The sequence below is a fragment of the Fundulus heteroclitus genome, unplaced genomic scaffold, assembly GCF_011125445.2.
Source record: "Fundulus heteroclitus isolate FHET01 unplaced genomic scaffold, MU-UCD_Fhet_4.1 scaffold_132, whole genome shotgun sequence".
In the NCBI taxonomy this organism is placed as follows: Eukaryota; Metazoa; Chordata; class Actinopteri; order Cyprinodontiformes; family Fundulidae; genus Fundulus; species Fundulus heteroclitus.
The window spans coordinates 151,792-172,781 of record NW_023396544.1 but is presented as its reverse complement, the minus strand read 5'-3'; the positions used below and the strand labels follow the sequence as shown (position 1 = coordinate 172,781).

Sequence of the window (20,990 nt, the reverse complement as noted above, 5' to 3'; positions counted from 1 at the left end):
CTTTAAACTTATAAAGTATAAATGTACAAAGTATGAGTTGCAGCCAATATAGTGACTAATATATCATTGGATGGAGACAGGAACGTTATTTTATTCAAGTGACAAATTGGACAAAGCTAGGACTGCAGTCTGCTAACTCTGCAGCAGTGAAGTCACAATAACATAACCTCTCTGTCTTCATCAGAGCTGCATACAGTTACTTTAAATCTGTTATGGTACCTTCAGTATTATTTACAGGCTTTTTTAAAGTTCAGTTCATCCTGCTGGTCGTTGTGGCAAATGAAACCACCTTTTAAGAAGCATTTATACATTTTGGAGATGTTTAATTAAATATTTGTTTTAGACTTGAAAGTCAAAGAGTTGGAGCCTGCATGTCTTAAGTTGGGACACGCCTCGAGTGGAAAGAGGTGAGAATTACTTATGAGTTGCAAAACAAAGGCTTATTGGTCCCCCTCTGCAATAAATGGAGGTTATTCAGATGGGTTCTCTCATTGAAGTGGCTACTTCTGTACAAAAACAAAAAATAAAAATGACTAGTTTGATTTTTATTGGTATTTTAATGTTTTCATTCAAGTTGTACATTTTAAATGTGTTATGGTTTCTGAATATGGTTTGTTGCCATGACAAACAGTGAAATGTATTTGATCAGCTCTCTCTTGTGGTCATTATGTGTTCTGCAGGATCCTGCTCTCCCTACTCTGGATTGGGTTTAATTAACTACTTTCACATCACACACATAATCAATGTACAAAAAAACAAACACAGAAAGATCCACTCCTATATTTGTTTTAACTGTTATTTTATAGAAACAGGACTCATTTAACATTACAATCCACTACATTCCTCTATAAAGCGAGACATGGGAAACGAACGCCGCTGATTTTACGGATTTGACAGAAAGCACGGACTGCAGGTTAGGTTGGTGACAGACTAAAAATATCTACATCAATGTTCACCTCACACATACAGCATACATGACAGAAGTAATGACATCCTACAGTATATGTGGAGCTTCAGGATCATTTTTGGTGATACGATTGCATTATTATTAAAGTCCCTTTCATTTCAGTCAGCCAAGTCTGCCAAATCAAACTGAACCGTGAAACTATTCCTCTCGTTTTGGAGGATTTCACAAATTGTTGGGTGTGTCAGCTCATTCCAGATATCCAGTTCAGAAGAGTTGAGCTGAGTGAAATGAAAGCGACGCAGTTTTATGTACAATATGTCTGAGTGTAAGACAGAGGCAGGCTGCAGATCAGTAGCTCAGTTGTCAGACAGAGGGTTTCACGCCGAAAATCTGTTGCATGCCGACTACTTTCTGTTGATTTCTCTAAATAGCAGCCAAGGCCTGTGCTTGGTCTTATAAATCCTGCTGCCGCTCCTCTGTTGTTTCTGTTGGCCGGCTGTTTGGGAACTCGGTGTGTTTAGGTTGTTGTCTAGCAGTCACAGGCATGACCTGTAAACACAACATGGAAAGAGCAGTTAGACACAAAAGATATAAAATAGTCATTTGTGATCTTCAGCTAAAAATACATCAACCCAGACTTTTATATGAGAATAATTGTATGCAAGACGTGGAAATAAGACAAAGCTGGTCCAAACCGCAGCATGACTTTCAGAGAGGAAGACAGAGGCAGACCATGTGTGTAAGTGGAAACTAACATTGAGGTCTATCCCCGCAGGACCCAGCAGAGTTGTTTACATTTTGCACAGTTTTTTTTTTTCCATATGGGCCCTGGGTGTATTTTGTCTACATCAAAGTTGTAATTGAGCCATTTCAACAGCTCTGCATTCGGCTCAAAGGGATCATTTGTAAGGTTATCATCAGTGATGTTTTTTTTCTCTCCCTGCAGTTTAGCACATTTTAGTAATTTCAAACAATCAAACCATAAATGTTCATATCTGTGGGATGTGATGCTATGTTAGCAGCGATTAAATATCAACATGTTCACAGGAGACAGGCGGTACGCTTCTGGCTGTTTTCTCAGAGGCTGTCAGCTGCATCTGGGAATCTGACATTGATAAAAAAAATTAACTAACATGGTGCAAAGCATTTTCTATTTGTTGCTAAAAGACTAAAAAAAAAAAAAAAAGGGGGGGGGGGGGTTATATCTAACTGTGAGTTTTCCACCACTATAAAGGATTTACCTCCCTTTTCTACAAACTCATGGCATTACGACGTCTGCCCACAGCAGGTAAGGCAACTATTATTGATAAACCTCACAGAAATTCAATAATAATAATTAACTATGCGTTTAACCTTAGAAAAACTCTTAATGTCTGACCCCCCCACCCCCACCCCCAGAAAAAAAATCAAATAACAAATAACATGTTTTTCTCAGCCATGTAATTAATCTTTTAATTTATGTTTCTGTATATGAGACAAAGTCAAGACATATTCTAATCAATTATACTTGGTTTTGTAGCTGTAATGTTCTTGTATGCAGGTAGTAGGGCTGGGCAGTATATCAAGATTTTTTTAAAAAGAGATATAAAATTAGACTATATTGTTCATATCAAGATGGCCTATGTTGTGTTAGAATTATACTTTTATGTATTCCAGTAGGTTGCACTTCTGGTGTTATTATTTATTATTTATCTGCAGTTAAAAAAATGTGCCTGTGAAACATTTTGGATAAGTTTTGATTGAGAGATGCCTTTTTATAATTACTTTATGAAAATAAAGACACATTGACATAAATATTGTATATGGGAATTCAGCCTAAAAATATCTAGATATTTTTGGTCAATATCACCCAGCCTAGTAAGGCAGCACTTATTATAACCATCCTGGTTTTTAGCTCTATTAGATGCAATTTATTACTGACAGAAAACAGGTGTTTGTCAGCTAAAGAAATATTTTAAAAAAATCCAGGGTTTTTTCTAATAGGTGAGAAATGCAAACAATTATTCAATCAAAGCTGAAGATGTGACTACTACAAAAAAAGAGAAAAGAAAAAAATCTGTACTTTTAAGTCTTTCTGCATATTGCAGTAAACAGAGTTATGCACAATCAGGCATTACTCTCCAAGGGGTTAATAGTTGAATCTTTTTATAGCTGCTGCAGCACAAGTGTGGCTGCCTGCACCAGTCCCAGCCTCCTCCCTGCACCCCTCCTCCACCTGACGGACACCCAGCGTCCCGCCACCTGTTGAACAGCAAGGTCCGAGGCATCTCAGGCCAGCTCTGTGAACGTTGACCATTTCTTCTTGGCATGGGTGTGTGTGTGTGTGTGTTTATGTGACTGTTTACAGCGAAACAGATGGATGGCGTAATTTTAACTTTGGACCTGGGCAGCGAGATTAACTGGGAATTGAAACACTGAATAATTTAGAGCGATGTATGTGTTTTACATTCATCACTTAAATATATAAATACATAAATAGTCTTCCTTTTTTTTGTAAATCCACTTCGCCACATTTCAAGGACATTCTGACTCACAATTTGAAAAAAAGCAATATTTCCGTTTAGCTTTAATTACTTCATAAAAATAGCCCATGGAAATTATTAGCACCCTTGTACAGATTTAAAAACTCTGTTTGGCTGAATGTCGGGTTCATCAGCGTCATCCATTACAACTCCTGCCTGTTCCTATAAAATAAATGCAACTTAAGTTGCAGCTGTTAAGACAGTCACAGTTGTTGGAGCCATTTTTAGAAATAGAAGGGATGTAAAACAGCTTATGATCTTGGTTCATAGGAAGGAAGGATTTGTAGAAAGTACTGAGACCAGATAAAACCAAAAACAAGCTCTTTGACACCCACTGGACCCAATGTGTTTGGAGATAGAGAATTACTGAGTGTGACCAAAGAGGAACATCTAATGTATAATTGTGGGCTGTTTTTTTTTTTCTTTCTGCAAGATCTACAGGATTACTTCATGCAACTGAGGGGCCAATGAACAGAAAAATTTAGTGTAAATCTTAGTATGAGAACACTAAAGAGGATTCAAGGGTGAGCCTTCCTGTAAAACAATAACAATGGACAATGGAGACGTCATAGAGAATATACATATCCAGGTCCGTCTCCAGACCTCAACCCCAAAGTAATATGTAGGGACAGCAGAAGATCCGGTTTTAAGCAGCAGCCAATAAAACTGAATGATTCTGAGAGTTTCTGTAATCGCCAAAGGCATAAAAACCTGCTAAATAAACTCTGTGTTGAGTTTGCCAAAGAGGTCCTGCCCTGATGAGGGAGCAAAAGCTTTTTTATCCGTCAACGACATCAACACCAATTGTAAACTTTTATGCAACACGTTGTCTTTTGAAATTTTCTATAATATTCTGTTTGCATTAAAATGAAACTACCATCGAATTTAGAGACTGCACTTAAACGAGCATAGGATTAGAAGATAGAAAATCAACAGGGCTCTGATGTTTCTTTTCTCCCACTCTACACACATTTGCAATGGATGTAAAGGAATTCAATTATCGATCAATTACATTTCTTCCTGCGATATACATATGCATTGAAATAGAGGCCTGTTTCTCTTATCAGAACCTAAAAATGGAAAGACAAGTGATGCAGATGTGTGATATCCCTTATAAGTAAATAAATGCTGATAATACTCGATAAAATACAAGTCATTTCTAGTGCACTTAATTAGGGAAACTTCTCAAAGCATATGAATGCAACTTTGGTAAATAAGGGAAATTACAGTACTGAAGACTATTGGGCTGACTCCAGTGTGAACTGTTTGCGGCTGCAAAGTGATCCGCATGCGCAAAAGAACAATAACTTCACGCCGAGCGCGTTTTGGTCCTTCATGGAAGAAATAGGCGTTATGGTTCAAAGTGTTCAACAGGCGTCTAATGTCGATCTAAAGGGACGTCCAGTTTCTACTGGAGTCACATTCCAGCAGATCAGAAACGAGACGGATTCAGGAGCACATATGGAAGTGGCACAAATCTGACCTGCTAAAATCAGATATGGGCCAGATCTGAGCGTTCCCAATGGTTCTAAGCCTGTCCTGATCACTTGACCCCCCAAAAAAATCCAATTTGGGCCACATTTGTCTGCAGGGGGAAAGGGGCCTTTGTGGTTTTATATTTTGCCATCATGAGTATTATCTGAGCAGGCTATCTGAGAATAACCTGCTAATAAGTAAATATTAGCAGAAGAGTATAAATGACATTACCTTTCTCATTGAGCATCTGCTGAGCGTTGCTTCCTGATCTTGTTCTGAAAAGAGAGCAGAGAGTAGAAATAGAAACAGAAAGTCTTTTAGCTTTAGAATCTCCACTCTAATTTCACAGTGATGTATTTCTGCTTTTCTGTGTGACGTCTCACCTCTTGTTCTGGTTGAACTTGCACCTGCAGTGGCCACCTATGAGAGAAAAGAAGCATCACTCTTTTCTACGATGGCTGTATCTTTGAGCAATATCCAAGGCTGTTTATGTATGTTAACAATGATGTTTCTCTGTGTGTGTGTGTGTGTGTGTGTATCTTACTGAACAGAATAGTGATGCCAATGAGACATAGGACGGCAGCCAGGATGAGGCCTCCAACCCGCAGTCTGTGGTAGTCTGTACAAACAAATGGGGCTTCTCATTAGACAGCAAGCTAAAATAAACACTAGCAAAAGGGCCTGGCAGGATACACTAACTCCCCTACACATAATGTTCCAAACACTTATGGATTATGGTTAAAACATCAATAGCTGATGTTGCCAGTCATCTTCCATTATTCCACAATAATGATAAGAGAAAAGTGGATTACCAAATGTAAATGGATCCTCTTCCTCTGTTGGAGCAGAAATGAGAAAGGTTTGTAAGTTAATGAGGAAACAGAGCGAAAGGCGCAGAAACATCAACATGTGACATAGTGTAAACAGCGGGATAAGCACACATGGTGGCCTAGTTCTGTGCCTTTGACATACCTCAACAATAATACATTTTTAATACTGAACAACTGTAAAGACAAAAAGAATAAATAAATAAATATAAAACAGTGAAGTAATTACCGGCCTCCGCCTTTACAAACACCAGGGACATAACTGCAAGAGGACAGAGAGACACACATCACCATGGTGAACCACAGCCTGAAGCTGCTCACACTGGAACACAAACATGAACAGAGCTGCATGAAAATGCAAACATCTGCAGTTTCAGGGCCTCAGCTCACATATAATGTAAGGGTGAATATGGCTGATTTAAACCAGGTCCTCACAGCGATATATAAATAACAAAAAATAAAAACAATACACAATGTTATTAAAAAGATTACTTCTTGGATTTGAATTTTATTTCCTGTTACTATTATAGACTTTAATGAAATAAAACATTATTATTAAACAGAGTAGAGTGCTTAGTTATACTTTCACTATTGTTAATTATTGATTAATACATCACCGTCTACATTTATTGGAAGCCCCGATAACGATGAGTGTAAAAATGTAAAAAAAAATTCTTTTTTATTGATGCATTTAGGTCACACTTATAAATTGAAACTATTTTTTCCTCACTAAAAAAGTCCAATTAAAAGTAGAATTTTTCTAAAACCTTTTTTAAACAAAAATCTTACATTTTCATCTTGTCAAACATCCTATAGAATAAATGCAACTACACTTTTTTATTATCTTTTTTACTCTTTTAAATTGGTCAGAGGCTAAAGAAATGTTTATATATTAATCCATGATGTCCCGTTTCCCCGTCTATAAATATTGCATTTTTAAATGTGTTTATATCTACTCTTTAAAATGGGAACGGTATGAGAAAAGGTCACTTAAGTAAGTCAGATGTGCGTTCATGTTCATAATTCCGCCAAGAGAAAACAGCTGGCGGCCGAGACGTCCCCATATCTATAGTAAGAGTCAGATTAAACTGTTTGTACAAACTAGAACTGTGACAAATAAGACAGTCCTATAACACACTATTAAATCTTTAAAACTCAATGATGGACAACAGCAGTAAATTATTCTACCAGACTAAAAGAAGAAATTTAACTGTTTTTCATCTTTATCCTGGGATGTGAAGTGCTAAATGTGCCGTGTGTGCCTGATTGCTTTTTATTCATGTTACAAAAATAACACAACATTGTTTATTTTTCAAAAACGGTTTAATCCGCTCAGTAAAACCTATTTTTTAGAACACTGCTTAAATGCAAATATTCGGTCTTTTACTTACATGTCAAAAACACCAAAGAGCAGATCTTCGACATCTTCAGGCTTCAAACTGTTCAGATCTGAAAAAGACAAAAGTTAAGTTTATTATGATACTCAGTAAATGAGACACATCACTGCTAAATACTGGATCTCATTAAAGGTACATAGTGAATGTTCCATAGTTTTTGCATCAGTTGCCCCCTCTGGCCACAAGTTGAAATGACACCAGTGTTGTGCACATGCATGGGAGAAGAGGAACAGCGTCTGTCGCTAAGACTGGACAGGTATGGCGTCCACGCCCGGATAATATGACCGAATCTCTCTCTTATGAACTGACTAATGGAGCCTATAGAGGCAACTGCGGTAAAGAAGGGGAAAATCATTTTACTTGTCGGGCATTTGTAAGGGCTTGTATGAGAAAGACAAAAAGATATATTCACCCTTTAAACTTGCACAGTGCTCCTTTAATGTTATTGGCAGCATGAAGTGTGGCACTCTGCTAGGCTCTTGGAACAAATGCTCTAACCCCATAAATGACCAAATATAAGCCTTAGTAAGTGAACGTAAAATATTACTTGTTTGACAAATTAGAAAGAGCATCCATTTAAAGTTTATGATCTCATAAAATTGTTACTTTAATGGAACTCACTGGTTTCACGAATGCTTAATATAAATAAATATATTTACATTACATTTGAACGTCAGTTTATGGTTGTGCTCTTTCTAACGGGAACATTTTGCCGTGGGCCAAGCGACAGAATCAAACACAAAGTCCAGGCAACATCGGACCTGAGCTTTCTGTGTTTTCTGAGGAGTAAACATACTCTCACAAATTAAGAAGTCCAACTAAATCCCATGGGCAGGAACTTAGGGTGATTTTTATGGTGACAAAGTGATGAAGGACTCAGATGAAGCCTTAAATACCTCGTAGTAACTACTTTACAGGGTCTCCATTGTAAAGCTTCAGAGGTTTAATCTTCTTTGCTCCTGCTTCAGTGCCTCTGTCTGTCAGAAATGTTATCAAGGAGCGCTCAGGCTTTTAAAGCTTTTCTTGCTGTGCTATTTTAATCCTATTTTCTGCACTGCATCAGCGTGCAAATCGTGATATTCTATTAAAGGGTTGTTAGCCTGTAGAGACATTCTCAGATCTAGTGCCTGACGACTATGAATCCGTGTAACTAAGGAACAAAATGTGCAGTGCCTTGCAAAAGGATTTGCACCCCTTGAATGGCTCCACATTTCACCACATTACAAACACAATGTTTAATGGGCCGTTCTGACACAACAGTACGTTTTGATCTAAACCATTTTTTATAGCTCTGGCTGAATATTTAGTGTCACGGCCTGGCTTAGGTCTGGACGATAAACTGAAAATGTACTGATACCAAAATTTACAATGATAACCGACTTCATTTTGCCCATGTTGGTATTTTTGGTATTAAAAGAAAAATAAATGTTTTTTTGGTGTTTTCTGGCTGTGTAAAGGTAGGCTACGCTCATGTCTCTTTAAGATGCTGAGCTACATGTACAGTATGTAGTCACGTGACTTCACCCCATCCAGTCTGTAACAAGCAGTGAAGGAGATGGTGAGGTTGGGAAAATGGAGGAAATTGTAAATGTTGAAACGATGTTGGCGGTAAAGCTGGTCGAGGAGGAACAGGAGCAGCTACATCTGATCTCTGGTCCAGTTGCACGATGGACTATATTAGTCTGACTGTACATTACATCAATAATAAATGGAAACTACGCACCAGAGTGCTCGAAGCGACATATTTTCTAGCTCATACCAGAGAGATGGTTGGACAAGGTTTAAGTGCGTTGTTGTCTACATGCGACATCAAGGAAGAGGCCCTTCCTTGCTATTACTACTGACCATGTTGCAAACATACGCTGCTGAGCTCAATAGATGGACGAGAGCGCAGTGTTTTGGTGAACTGCTCAATATACCATAATATTAATTTTAGGCCACGTCACCCAGCCATAGCCTTAGCTAGATGCTGAATGTCCAGCTCAGTCTTTTGCAGCCTCCAACAGCTTTTATTCTGCATTTAGCTCTATCCATCTTCTCATCGACTGGCCAGGTTTCCTGTCCCTGACGAAGAAAAGTATGCCCACAGTATGATGCTGCCACCACCATGTCTCACCGTAAGAATGGTGCAGGCAGAGTGAAATGTTAGCTTTTCTCCCCATGAAGCATTTTAAATTTGACAAAATAATCTTCCTCCACGTTTGCTATGGTCCCTACATTGCTTGTTGAAACTTTATGCTGTTTTCCAACAATGGCTTCCCTCTTCTTTATTTAGATTTAAAGCAATGTTTTAATTTGACTTAAAACTGAGGGAGCATCACTGGAGGGAGCTGAAGCTTAGAGTGGCGTCAAGGAGGCCTTCCAAACTTGAAGACTCAGGGCTCATTGAAAAAAAGATGAAGATTGTTAGGAACTATTAGGATTTTATTGCTTTAATGCCAATAACGGCTTTCCATTCATTATTGAGAAGATGATTAACAATTTCAGAGATGCCAATTTGTGTTTACTCTTGAAAAAAAAAAAAAAGATTGTTTCATGTCTTTATTTTTTTTATTTGAAAAATTTTCACAGCTCTAGTGGCTTGCCTTTTTAACACAGTAGGCTGACAGGAAGGGGGGTGGAAGAGGGGGAGAGACATGCGGCAAAGGGCTGCGGGTCAGAGTCAAACCCGGGTCGACCGCATCGAGGACTCCGTACATGGGTCGCGCTACCCGCCGTGCCACCAGCGCACCCAAAACCGCCTCATGTCTAACAAACTTCTTGGTATAATGAGAATTGTCGGCGACTACTGAAGGCAATTATTCCATGGATTTTAATTAGGGTTATCAGAGGGAAGGGACTGAACTCAAATGCACAAGCTTTAGTGATTTTTCAGCGTAAAAATTTGTAAAGCTATCACTTTCCTTTTGCCTTGTAACGCGAGAGAAAGCGAAGAAGATCAGGGGGTATAAACATTTTAGCAGGGCCCTTTGAATCTTCTTGATTAACACGTCTCCTGGTGCTTTACTCAGGTTCCAAATGAATCCGCCCCCATGTTGACCGTTGCTGCGATGGTTGCCATGTTGTGGCGGCACCAGCAGAGGCTCCAATGTGAACACCCGGGTGACACACCTTAGGCAGCAGTGATTTTCCACTTACTGCTCTTTTCCGCTTTGGGCGCATCACAGGAAAAAGCGAACTCAAGTGGGAAGAGATTCACACAGTCAGGTGGTGGAGAGGTCTGTGAGGAAGCAACACGTAGAGCGGCAGAACTCTGAAGCTGAAAAGGCTGGATTCTAGGTCTGCAGAACTATCTGAACAACCCCCCCAAACACTACTTCAATTAAATTGGTTTGTCTCGGTTTTATTTCTGCATTGTCTAGAATTTGTAGGAGTAAAATGAACCAAAACTGAGCCTAATAAGATCACAATAAAGGCTATTATTAAAGCAGAATCTCTTCCTGCTTGGCTGCTGGATGGAGTTTGGCAGCAGGGGCAAAAAAAGAGAACAACAGGATGAGCGCTCCTCTCCTGGTGCCTCCCCACAGCAACCCCAGGCGACGCAGGGGGAATGCAGAGGACTGGAAGCTGGCCAGCGACCAGTAAAGAAAGACCGAGAGGGGGGAGACGTAGAAGAGACGTAGAAGAGACAGAAAACGAGGAACGATGAAGAGCGCACAGCAGGGGAAGTGGAGAGGCGCTTGTTAGGTGAGGCAGAGGAGAGAAACAGTCTCCTCTCCACCTCCACTAACAAGATCATATTCTACAGCAAATGTTTGGATAAGGTGTAGCGTGACAGGAAAGCGCTGGAGGCATTGTGTTAAAAGATAAAAGTCCAGCAGCTCGCTGGGAAAGTAGAGCGCTGCGTTGGTATGTGTCACGGAGCAGCTGTTTGCTTTCACACAAATCCTCTTTAAAAGACGCTTGAACTTAAATCGCTAGTGAACAGCTTAGGATACTCTAAGAAAACCTGCGTTTGTTGTTATGTATTTGTACATAGAGAGTGATAAATCAGGATACCCCTAAGTCTGCATATCACATCTGGTGCACATGATGAGGACATCAATTTGCAACGTTGATGTTCTCATCAATGCAAAAAAAATGTGGCAGAACATGATAGAAAGACATGTAAAAGAACGGCAGACACGTTCAGGTCTGGATATCCAAGTTCACAGCAAAAGCAGACTGCAAGACGCTAAAAGCAGTCTGCAAAGGAGCTGCACGATTTCAGGAAAACATGTAACTGCAGAACGTTCAGTATTGGTCGAGTCATTTTTACCCAAAGTCTTTTTCCTTTTTTGTCCTTCATCCCAAAGTGCCCACCATATAGATTTGACTTTAGGTCATGTCAATATCATCCTGCCAAATATGCATTAAAGCAGTCCTGCAGTATTGCATTAATTTATATTACAAAGATAATTGTGACTGGATTATGCAGCTGGTCTTAAGGTCCTAAAACTCAGGCTCTTGCTACTGTTGATAAGGAAGTGCAGGCCTGTACAGACAGAAAGACTGCAGAGCTTCAAATCTCAGCAGGTCTCTAAGAAAAATATAAAGGGCAGATTTAAGTTTCCAAGGCAAACCGTAGACAAAGACCTTCTAGAATGAAGTCTGTAATAGACTCGACCACGACGATCCCTGCATGGAGGTAGATTTGGTAACCTGTACCTGCCCCCTAGAGTCTACCACGACGGTTCGCTGGGGTTCGCGAGCACCCAGATTTTTGTGACAAATGAAACGCGTACCAACTTTAAAAGAAAAATGTAAAGTAAAAGGATGCCGTTACAAACACAGGGACTGAAGAAAACCAAGAGTCAGGTCAGGGGCAGATGAAGAAAAACAAGAAGCTGGGACGATATGCTGTTTTCCCCATAAGAACGAGTCATCTCTCATCATCTCTCAGGGACCATACAGCCATTCATCTAGCAGGAGTTTCATCGTTTTGTAACATTTTAAATCTCACACATTTTAGGGCTTCTACCTACCGGGAAATACAGCATTGTTTCACACTAAAACCCCCCTGACACATGTATGTGTTGAATGTTGAAAGCATTGAAACGCTTCTGAACATTAGCTTCCAATCTTGTTTTGTGCTCCATATAACTTTATTCTAAAAACGGTCGAATCACTGCTGATGGCTCACATCTAAAGGGAGGTTTGTTTTACCACAAGACCCGAATCCTTCCATGGAGAGACAACTCCAGCCGCGCCTGTTGCAGCAATAAAGACCGCTCTGTTCTGGCTTTGTCATGCTACTCGGCCAATCTCTGACTGGGTTTTGTTTTCGGCTCTCACAACAGGACTTTTCCTTCTTTTTCATAAATCGCCGTCTTTCCTGCTTCACATTTCTTGCCCAATTTAAAAGCTGAAAAAGTGGCTATTTGTTTAAAACCACTGAAACACACTGATTTTCTGCTTGATAAGCTTCTGTCGCCTTTCTCTGGCTCCACAGTCTGTTTAACTATCTCTTTTACTGGTTCCTCTTTTTTAAAACAAACACTTGTCCACATCCCTGCACTTTTACCTTTTTTCCCCTTCCCTCCATCTATTCAGCCGTTTCATACCATTCATCCATTACAATACAAACTCCAAGAAGCAAAGCTTCTAGGATTTCTACTCTGGGGCCAATAATCCATTTCTGCAGCCACCCACTCGTCTTCTCTCTGATATCAGTAAAGCGGCACAAACTGTCCGGTGGTAAGTCACCCATACGGCCACGGATCTGCAAGCTAAACTGGTACATCTAAACTCAAATAAACAAGCCTGTCTTGCCCGTGCAGATCATACAAGCTGAAACTTGTTGCAGGTTTAGAAACCTACTGTGTTCGCCAACGTGAAGCTGGTGTTTTTCCTAAGGCTGTCAGAACTGGTGGTCCCGTTCTGACATTTTAACCAGATTGTCTTCACTGCTGGTGCCGCTGGTCATGACGGCTCTGTGTAGACTTTCAGAATTGCTTCAAACCAACAGAATGATGTACATTGTTCTAAGACATGCCAATACTTATGAACAAGGATATGGATGGGGTGCACGCTGACAGAGAGAACAAATAGTCCTGGGATACATATGACCAGCCCTTCACATCGGTTGTATTGGAAAGGATTTTATTACAGTCAAACAAAGGCCATACTGTGCAAACATCACAAGTCACCCTATGTATCTCTCACTTTTTCAGTCATGCCCCACTCAGGCATTTTCCTTTCTTTGAGTTGCTTTATTTAAGCCTCTAAACTATGACTTCAGAGCAACTCCGCCATAAAAACAAACTACACACTAGAGATGTGGCTGGTTTCTGTTTTTGGACCTCTTTGAACTCTCAAGCTGATTCAACATGGTATGGGAAGATATAAAGAAAACCTATAGCCTATAAAATATTTTATTTTAACTTTCCAACAATGAGCTGTCATTAATTATTTAAACTGAGATTAAAAGGTGACGTCACAGCATGGTTTTGATATTTTAAAGGCAAAATAATCACAGTGTTGACACTTTACGTCCATGTTTAGCTTGGCAAGCATTGCTTAAACGGGAGTCCTTGAGCTCCAAAGAATAAAACTGTTCATGTGTAAGGTCTTGACACAGGAATGGATATTCTTGTTTTTCTTATTTGTTTTATTTGGGCCTGACAGTTTATTAGTGGTGCATGACGTCACTTTGATAGTTTTAACTTGAGAGCAAAGCATAAAAACAATAACAGAGTGGTTTAAACCTTTTGCACAGACCCAAACACTGAATTACGTTTAAAACTGCCAGTTGTGTTCACAGTTTACAGCAGCTTTAGTTTTCTCAGGCTTTCAATACTTTTTATGGCAAAATGTAATTTGTTCCAGTAGACTTATCCAGGTGTTGATTGCCTGCTACAAGAAAGGTGGCATTGTTGGTAACGTAGTTGTAAACGAGTTTAAATAAAACCCTGATCCAGCTGAGGAAACGTATCAGTCAGAGGTGGCTGAATAACTCACAATGAACCACCAGTGTTTGGTTTGGTAGGGGCTGGGGTTCACCATATATTATGTCCATCACCGTCCTGAGTGTTACAGAATTGGAAATATAAAATAGAGCAGTTTTCTACAACTTCTCTTCAAACTGTTGTGTAAATATCACGGTATAGAACCACAAAGTGGGACAATGCTACTGACCTTGTTGCCGGCTCTAGCTGTGTCACGCCCACAGTGGTGGGTAATGAAACAGTGTGGCCAGAACAGCTGATGGTGTCTACAGCTGCTGTCAGAGCCTTGAGGACATATCTGGTCTGGCTTGCTCAAAGTAACACTACCTCTATGTAGACCTTTAGAAACGCAGGACCACAGACAAACGTTTGGTCTTCTCTTTTTATGTGTGTAATTTTGTTTATTCTGGCTGACCATTTAGGTAAAATAAAATGCTAGTCTGTGCTCTTGTTGTGACAGAACCAACCACATATTCTAGAAGCATAATTGTAAAATGATTAGAATTGATGCCATTTTAAATTTGAAATCAATAAATTGTAGGCTAAAAGTAAAGATTGAGCCCAGGAAGTAGGTATAAAATGTCAATGAGGCACAGGATCAATTCGCAGCTTCGGCAACCCACGGTATTATTTCATATCGAAAAAAATTAGAAACAAAATAGGTAAAAGTGCAAATGTATTAAATGGTGACTTTTTCCTCTTTGCCATATCTACTTTTGTATCTCTGTTAATTCTGTACCGGAAATCGAGTCATCTGCTGTGGAACGTACTATACCAATCCTGCGAGGACTCGTACCTACCTACCATTGGGATATTCCTTACCCACCTTTACAATTGGTTATTTAAAATCAATCTCTATACTTACAGTCTACTGTAAGTCACTTAATGATACTTAATGGTTTCATTGGATGTTATAATCTTTCATGCTTCATCATAGTCAACTGGTCTGAACTGGATTAAGAACAAAACAATCAATAAATAGGGTGTTGAGAAAAAAACACAGCACCTGTTTAAATAAATGTAAGATTTAAGTCCAACAACTAAACTAAGTGGTAATAAAATGGAAGTAGGGATGGATGAAATGGTAACGTGAGGGTACAAATGGGCAAAGAGGCAAATTGACCCAAAGCCGTGAAGACCTAATTGCCCGGTGCCATTGGCATAAACCACAGCCTGTGTGCTAATACATCTGGTGTGTGCAGAGCATGTCTGTCCAGCTTGGAAGTATTTATCCTACCCGAACACCCACATGTTGAACAGCCAGGCATGTGTGTTAGTGTTCCTGCACTACAAAGGCAGCTGTCTATTTGCAGAGGCATTTTTAATGCCTAAATTAGCATCGGTGCGTTCCAGGGTGTAACACATCCCTCAGGGAACACACATATGTACATACGGAGACATTTGTGTTGTAGACTGAACACACTGACCTCTGCCTCTAGGATTTCTTTGATGATTACGTTGGTTTTAATTAGCGGAGGAGGGGAAGTACATCCCTTTATTCAGGAACTACAGCTTTCATAGCAAAAAGGGATGACCGTAAAGTCTGGAGACTTGTCAAATATGCAACCTTGGATGCTGGATACCAGCTAATCAATACCGACCAAAGATGATTGCCAACAAAATGGAGCAAATTTCATTATTCTTAACGTGAAAACCCAACAGAAATGGGAAGAAAGAAGTACAGCATGAGGACTCACTGGAAGTGCCGCGTTAGCGTATCAAGTGAACCAAAGAAAAGGAAAGTTCATGAGAAGTCCTAACATTTAAAAAAAAAGAGGGAACAAGAGAGGGTGCGTACGGAGGGGAGGAATTCAAGCCTGAGGGAAGGAGAGAGGCAGGAAGACGAGGGAGCGTGAGGTTGGGAAACCGAGGGAAGGAGGAGGGACACATACAGAAAGCACGAGGGAGTGCAGCATAGTCTAACCATGAGTCACACATGGAAACCACAAGTCCTAACAACAGACTTCATGCGTCTAGCTCCACCGCCATACTCACAGACTCAAGAGATTGGAGTCCATTTGTAGAACGTTATTCAACCAGAGTGTAGTTAACAAAAGCCTAACTAACCTGCTCAGTCTAAGATCTGAATCAATGGTTACAATATTAAGAACGTTATCCTCGGACGTTTACAGTTGCTAAACTTGAAAGGATTAGCTTTTCCTCTTCGGAGCAGTGCTTTAAAGCTCTGAGGTCAAACAGTGAAGGTCACAGCCATGGTGGCGATGTAAAATCAATGCCTCCTTATTGAGGTTTCTAAATTTGTGTTTGTGAGCCTGCGAAGCGGCACGTGGCGAGGTGAGGCGAGAGTGGGTGCCTCTGAGCTCTCTCTTGTTTCTCTCCTCCAAAGCCAAAGTGTTTCTCTCGGTTCCTCCTGTTGTTTTCTCTGAGACCTGTGATCATGTGAGGCGAGGCGAAAATGAAGAGCTAAGTCTGTCTCATCTGAGAAGGAAGAAATACTTCTGTCGCCTCAAACCAAACCCCTAACTCCACCCTGCTTTCCCTGCTGCTCTTTATTTCAACATAACCTTTCAACATTAGAATTAACAGCACGCTTTTTTTTTTCACCAACCAAAAATATTTCTAGAACATCTCTTGCTATTTTACACGTGTTCAGTTACTCATATTTCACAATTGAGCAATAAGCAACGCCATTGGGTCAGAGCTGCAAACATAACTTATGATGAAGTATGCTTAGGATTAATGATTGAATTGCGGACTCTACTATTGGAAATTCCTTTCTTTCTTTACATTTGCACGGTCCGTTTCAGCAAACATGGCTCACAGATAGACACTGACAAAGTAAATATCATTATCTACTCCTCTAATTTCCTTTGGTGCTAACAAAATGTGCCAATAAGTAGATGACATCTTTATCAGTACTTAATTGTTTAAATTTGTTATCAGGGTTCGACTGAGGAGGAGTCTTCTGTCACCACGGCTTCACCAACGACTCCCGTCCCCTTGTCCTGTTCCCAGGCTGCCCTTGTGGCACTTGGCAAACAGAAGTCACCACTGCGCTTATCAGCTGGCCTTCTGTCTCTCACACAAACCAGACAGCACTGTGTGCTTTAAAAACCGACCAACCATATGGCCACATTTAGAGGGCTTCATGAGGTTTAGGATTAAAATGTATCCAAATAGATCACACTGAATCTTTGTTAAAAAAAAAAATCACAATTGTAATTTATTTAATTTCAGAACAGCCGCTAATCTATTGGGATCAAATGAGTACATTAAACACTACTAGTGAGACTTTTTCTGTAGGATCAAACTAACCGCAGGTATAGTTCATCAGGGGGATTCCCAATATATCACCATTTACATCGGTATCGGCCAATGTTAGAGATTTTCCAACAAAACGATATTGGTCTAATATGTAATACTGGGCAGATGTTAATAACCAATATTTATATCTTCCTCTGCAGGAGTAGAAGCAGACTCCAAGGATGGGATCTTGTACTCTCTTTTTCCTCTACTCTTTTTTTGTCACCTTTTCTTCCTTTTAGCATTTTTTCTCATCTATTTCTCTTCCTTTCTTTCTCTTTTGCCTTTCTGTTTTTGTGTCGTTGAACATGAAATAGTCCCAGATTATTAGATAATAAAGCCTTTTGCAGATATATCTATATAAATATCTATGTTTATTGATATATATACTCCACTTGAGATCGATTTTTCTACTCAAAACAGTGTTGGGTAATTTTCTCCTTTATAAATTATTCATTCAAATGGGTTTAGTTGTATTCTTTACAGCTACAGCAACGTGTAAGTGAATATGGACTGAAAACAAAACCGATGGAAACATGTAAACAAGACAAGAAGCATATTTGCATCCAGTTAAACTCTCTGAACACTGATCATTGCCTTTGTTATCCTCACATAAGGTTAAAGACCTCGTAGCTCAAGGAAAAACTTCAATATTTCCAAATCTTGATCAAATCTGTCAAATGTAGTTCCACCATATTAATTATGAATGTCAGCTGATGAGCTGAATTTGTATACCTCTAATGATGTCATTAACACGGACACAAACAAAGCAGAATTAGCGTTTTTGTTCAGGGACTGTTTAAAATCCTGCTGTGAAAATCAATATTTTATCACACAGCAGTGTTATATTGTCTGTGTGCATTTATTACAGGAAAGCAAAATCAAAACTGATATATTTGCTGTAGGACACTACAGCAAATTGTCACTGAATAAAAACTTTCAGTCAAATATTAAGTTTTAAGGCGTCTCTGTCCTGTAAAAACAACAGACACATGGTTTGCAAAGCTCACTGGTGATTTTTTTTTTAATATGAGCTAAACGTCCAGGACGGTATCACTCAGCCAACAGCATGAGCACTCAAAATAAATAAATAAATCCTGTCAGTTACCTTGTGAAAGCGTTTACTTATAGGTTTAGTCAAGGAGTGTTGGGGTTATAACAGTGCAAGTCTTGTAATAAAACAAAGCCATACAATGCAAATGACTGATGATGCTGAAGTTACTAAATAAAAGTGGCTTTTTCAAACTTTTTTTAAGAACTTGGGCAACAATTGTTCCTCTTTAGGTAAAAACATGCAAAATACCTAGACTGAATTATTCTGAAATGAATGAAGAATAGTTAGGAGACAGTTAAAGATTTTTTAAATATCCAATAAACCCCTTTGTACATAGAGCATTTTGGAGAGCTTTTTTTGCCATTAAAACTACTGATTAATTATTTTTTACAACAACGCTTCTAGTTTTGTAAAACCAGACTAACAAAAAAAAAGGGGCAAGGCTTGGAACATGGGGGTCGCCCGGGGCGCTATTCACGCAGGAACCGCCACTGCTGACGCGCGTAGCTCAGTGCGCGCACGCGGTCCCACACTGGTGTTCTCGAGGGAAACTATGGACAGGACGGAAGATGTGAAAATTACTTAACGTTACGTTTCGCTGTTAAAAACGTGTTATACCCTGCAGCTGGAACTGTGGCGATAAGCGTTTTTGCTAGTGTTTAGAACAACTGACCGAATCATTTCCAAAACATTTTTTTTTATTAAAAAAAAAAATGTTTTTCTATGTTTTTTGTGTTAATGGCAAAGATGGGTGTGTTATTCGCGCACGCAACTTATCTAAAAGAGTTTACCACGCCTATTACCCTACCGGTTTCCCCATAATGGAGTAAAATGTTCATTTGTGAGAGGAAAGAAACAACATGGAGAACACAAAGAGAACACTTCCAGGCTATGAGAGAACAGTTTTGGTCAACACTTACCTTGTAACTGGTTAAAGTGAGCAGCGGAAAGCGCAAGCAGGACGGATGTCTGTGCGTGACTCTCAGAAGCAGCGTACACTCTCCACTGCGCGTGCCCACGCCCACCCTTCAACACTTCCCTCCGACACTCAACAGGTTGGCTGGCTTTTTATTAAAAGAAAAAAAGAAGAAGAAGAAGAAGGGGGAGTCGTATTCATAGCGCTGCTACGCTACAGCCCTGTTGAAGAGTTTCTGATCCCGGGTCGGTTTCCGCTAACTTTAGAGCCAGGCTGGCCGTCAGCAGCGAGGCGGGAACGCTGATCCAGAGTCAGCCCCTACAGTCAGGCCAACAGCATCCGCTAACGCGACCTAGTTATACCATTCACGTTTAAGGGCTTAAAACAATAGACACCAAGATTGGATTGAAACCGAAAATGCTTTTGAAAAAAAAAACGCACGCTGACAACTTTGTTAACTTTTAAATAGTGGCATTTATTTGAATTTTGACATGCATTCAAGTTAGTAACATTTATTTCCCCAAACTCTTTTTTTTGTAGTACAATAGCGGACCCAATAAAACTAAATGTATCTAGAATTACTCACACATCACCGAGTGTAATGGGCACCATAAAATAAATGTATTTATTATGATTAGCCTTCATCATTTTCTAAATATGGCACCTAGCATTGTGGAACATTCTAGTACAATCTATGCACCCTTTAGAGATGTCAGATAATGCTGTCTAACTCCTCCATATTTACAGGCTGTGGAAATAATAATATAAGGACATATAAGGAAAGATTTGGACAAAATAAAGTAATATTAGGGGAAAACATCACATAGACTTGTTTGGATCAAACAAAGTGAAACTATGACATTGTAAGGCTGCTTACTGATGGTGTTGTTTTGGAAATATAAAGTGGAGAGGCTGGTTGCTGTTCTTTATGTCTGTACAGGTAAAGCCTGGTCTTCTTAGCTTCCTCCCATTGTCCCACCATGCACCCATTCTCTCCGCCCATCGCCTCCCAGCTCCTTTGCCTGACTGAAACCGGTTTGTTGGGAGCAAGATCAGATATCGCTGTCGTTATCCCTTTTTCGACTGGGCAGAGAGACAGAAGGGAGTGGCGGCAATTAGCATGGCAGTTTGTGAAGAAGGAGAGAATGTGGGTGGGCAACTTTACATTCAGACAAACTCCTGACTGCCAGAAATGTCTCACCTGGGTCTCTTAGCACAATGGTTATCTAGGACAGAGAAATAATCAATTTACTGATGATTGCATATATTTATGGCGTTTTAATCAATCATCATTTTTGAAAAGCTAAATATGTTATTTTTTTATGACCGGAGCAGCATTACAGATGACAATGCCGACTCCTCCAGCTATCAACAAGCAAGCAAAGACGAGGACTAAATCCTTAGCTTTTCATAGTCTGTTGGACAATAAAGCAGACGCATTCAGTTTTCAAAATCAAACATTCAGTTGAGAATCAGATTTTGAGTCACCGCTATTAACAAATTTACTTTTCATCGTTTTTGCTTTAAGAGATTTGCAGTAGTAAATGAGTGTCCAAAACTTACTGTAAACAATGGATCTGAAGACCCGACACAAAAGCAGTGAGATACATAAAGAGAAGGGGGGAAAAAAAACAAAATTTAGTACTTTTTGTTATTCAGTCAGCCAAAAAAGAGATTTACATTATTTATATTAAATGAGAA

At 39.6% G+C, this 20,990-nt stretch overlaps 1 protein-coding gene and 1 long non-coding RNA gene across 2 annotated transcripts; both read right to left on the bottom strand.

Moving 5' to 3' along the window:
* Positions 1-537: 537 nt before the first annotated feature.
* On the bottom strand, positions 538-19,430 carry LOC105923373 (phospholemman). Its single transcript, XM_012859309.3, has 8 exons — positions 19,294-19,430; positions 7,124-7,181; positions 5,962-5,994; positions 5,718-5,741; positions 5,450-5,524; positions 5,289-5,325; positions 5,137-5,180; positions 538-1,456 (listed from the first exon to the last, which is right to left on the bottom strand). Exons 2-8 carry the CDS (start codon positions 7,155-7,157, stop codon positions 1,437-1,439), a joined length of 267 nt encoding a protein of 88 aa, XP_012714763.2. The 5' UTR covers positions 7,158-7,181; positions 19,294-19,430; the 3' UTR covers positions 538-1,436.
* Positions 19,431-19,743: 313 nt separating this feature from the next.
* LOC118558591 lies at positions 19,744-20,704 on the bottom strand. Its single transcript, XR_004928356.1, has 3 exons — positions 20,631-20,704; positions 20,491-20,515; positions 19,744-20,372 (listed from the first exon to the last, which is right to left on the bottom strand). It is a non-coding gene; the product is annotated as an uncharacterized LOC118558591 (long non-coding RNA).
* Positions 20,705-20,990: the final 286 nt, after the last annotated feature.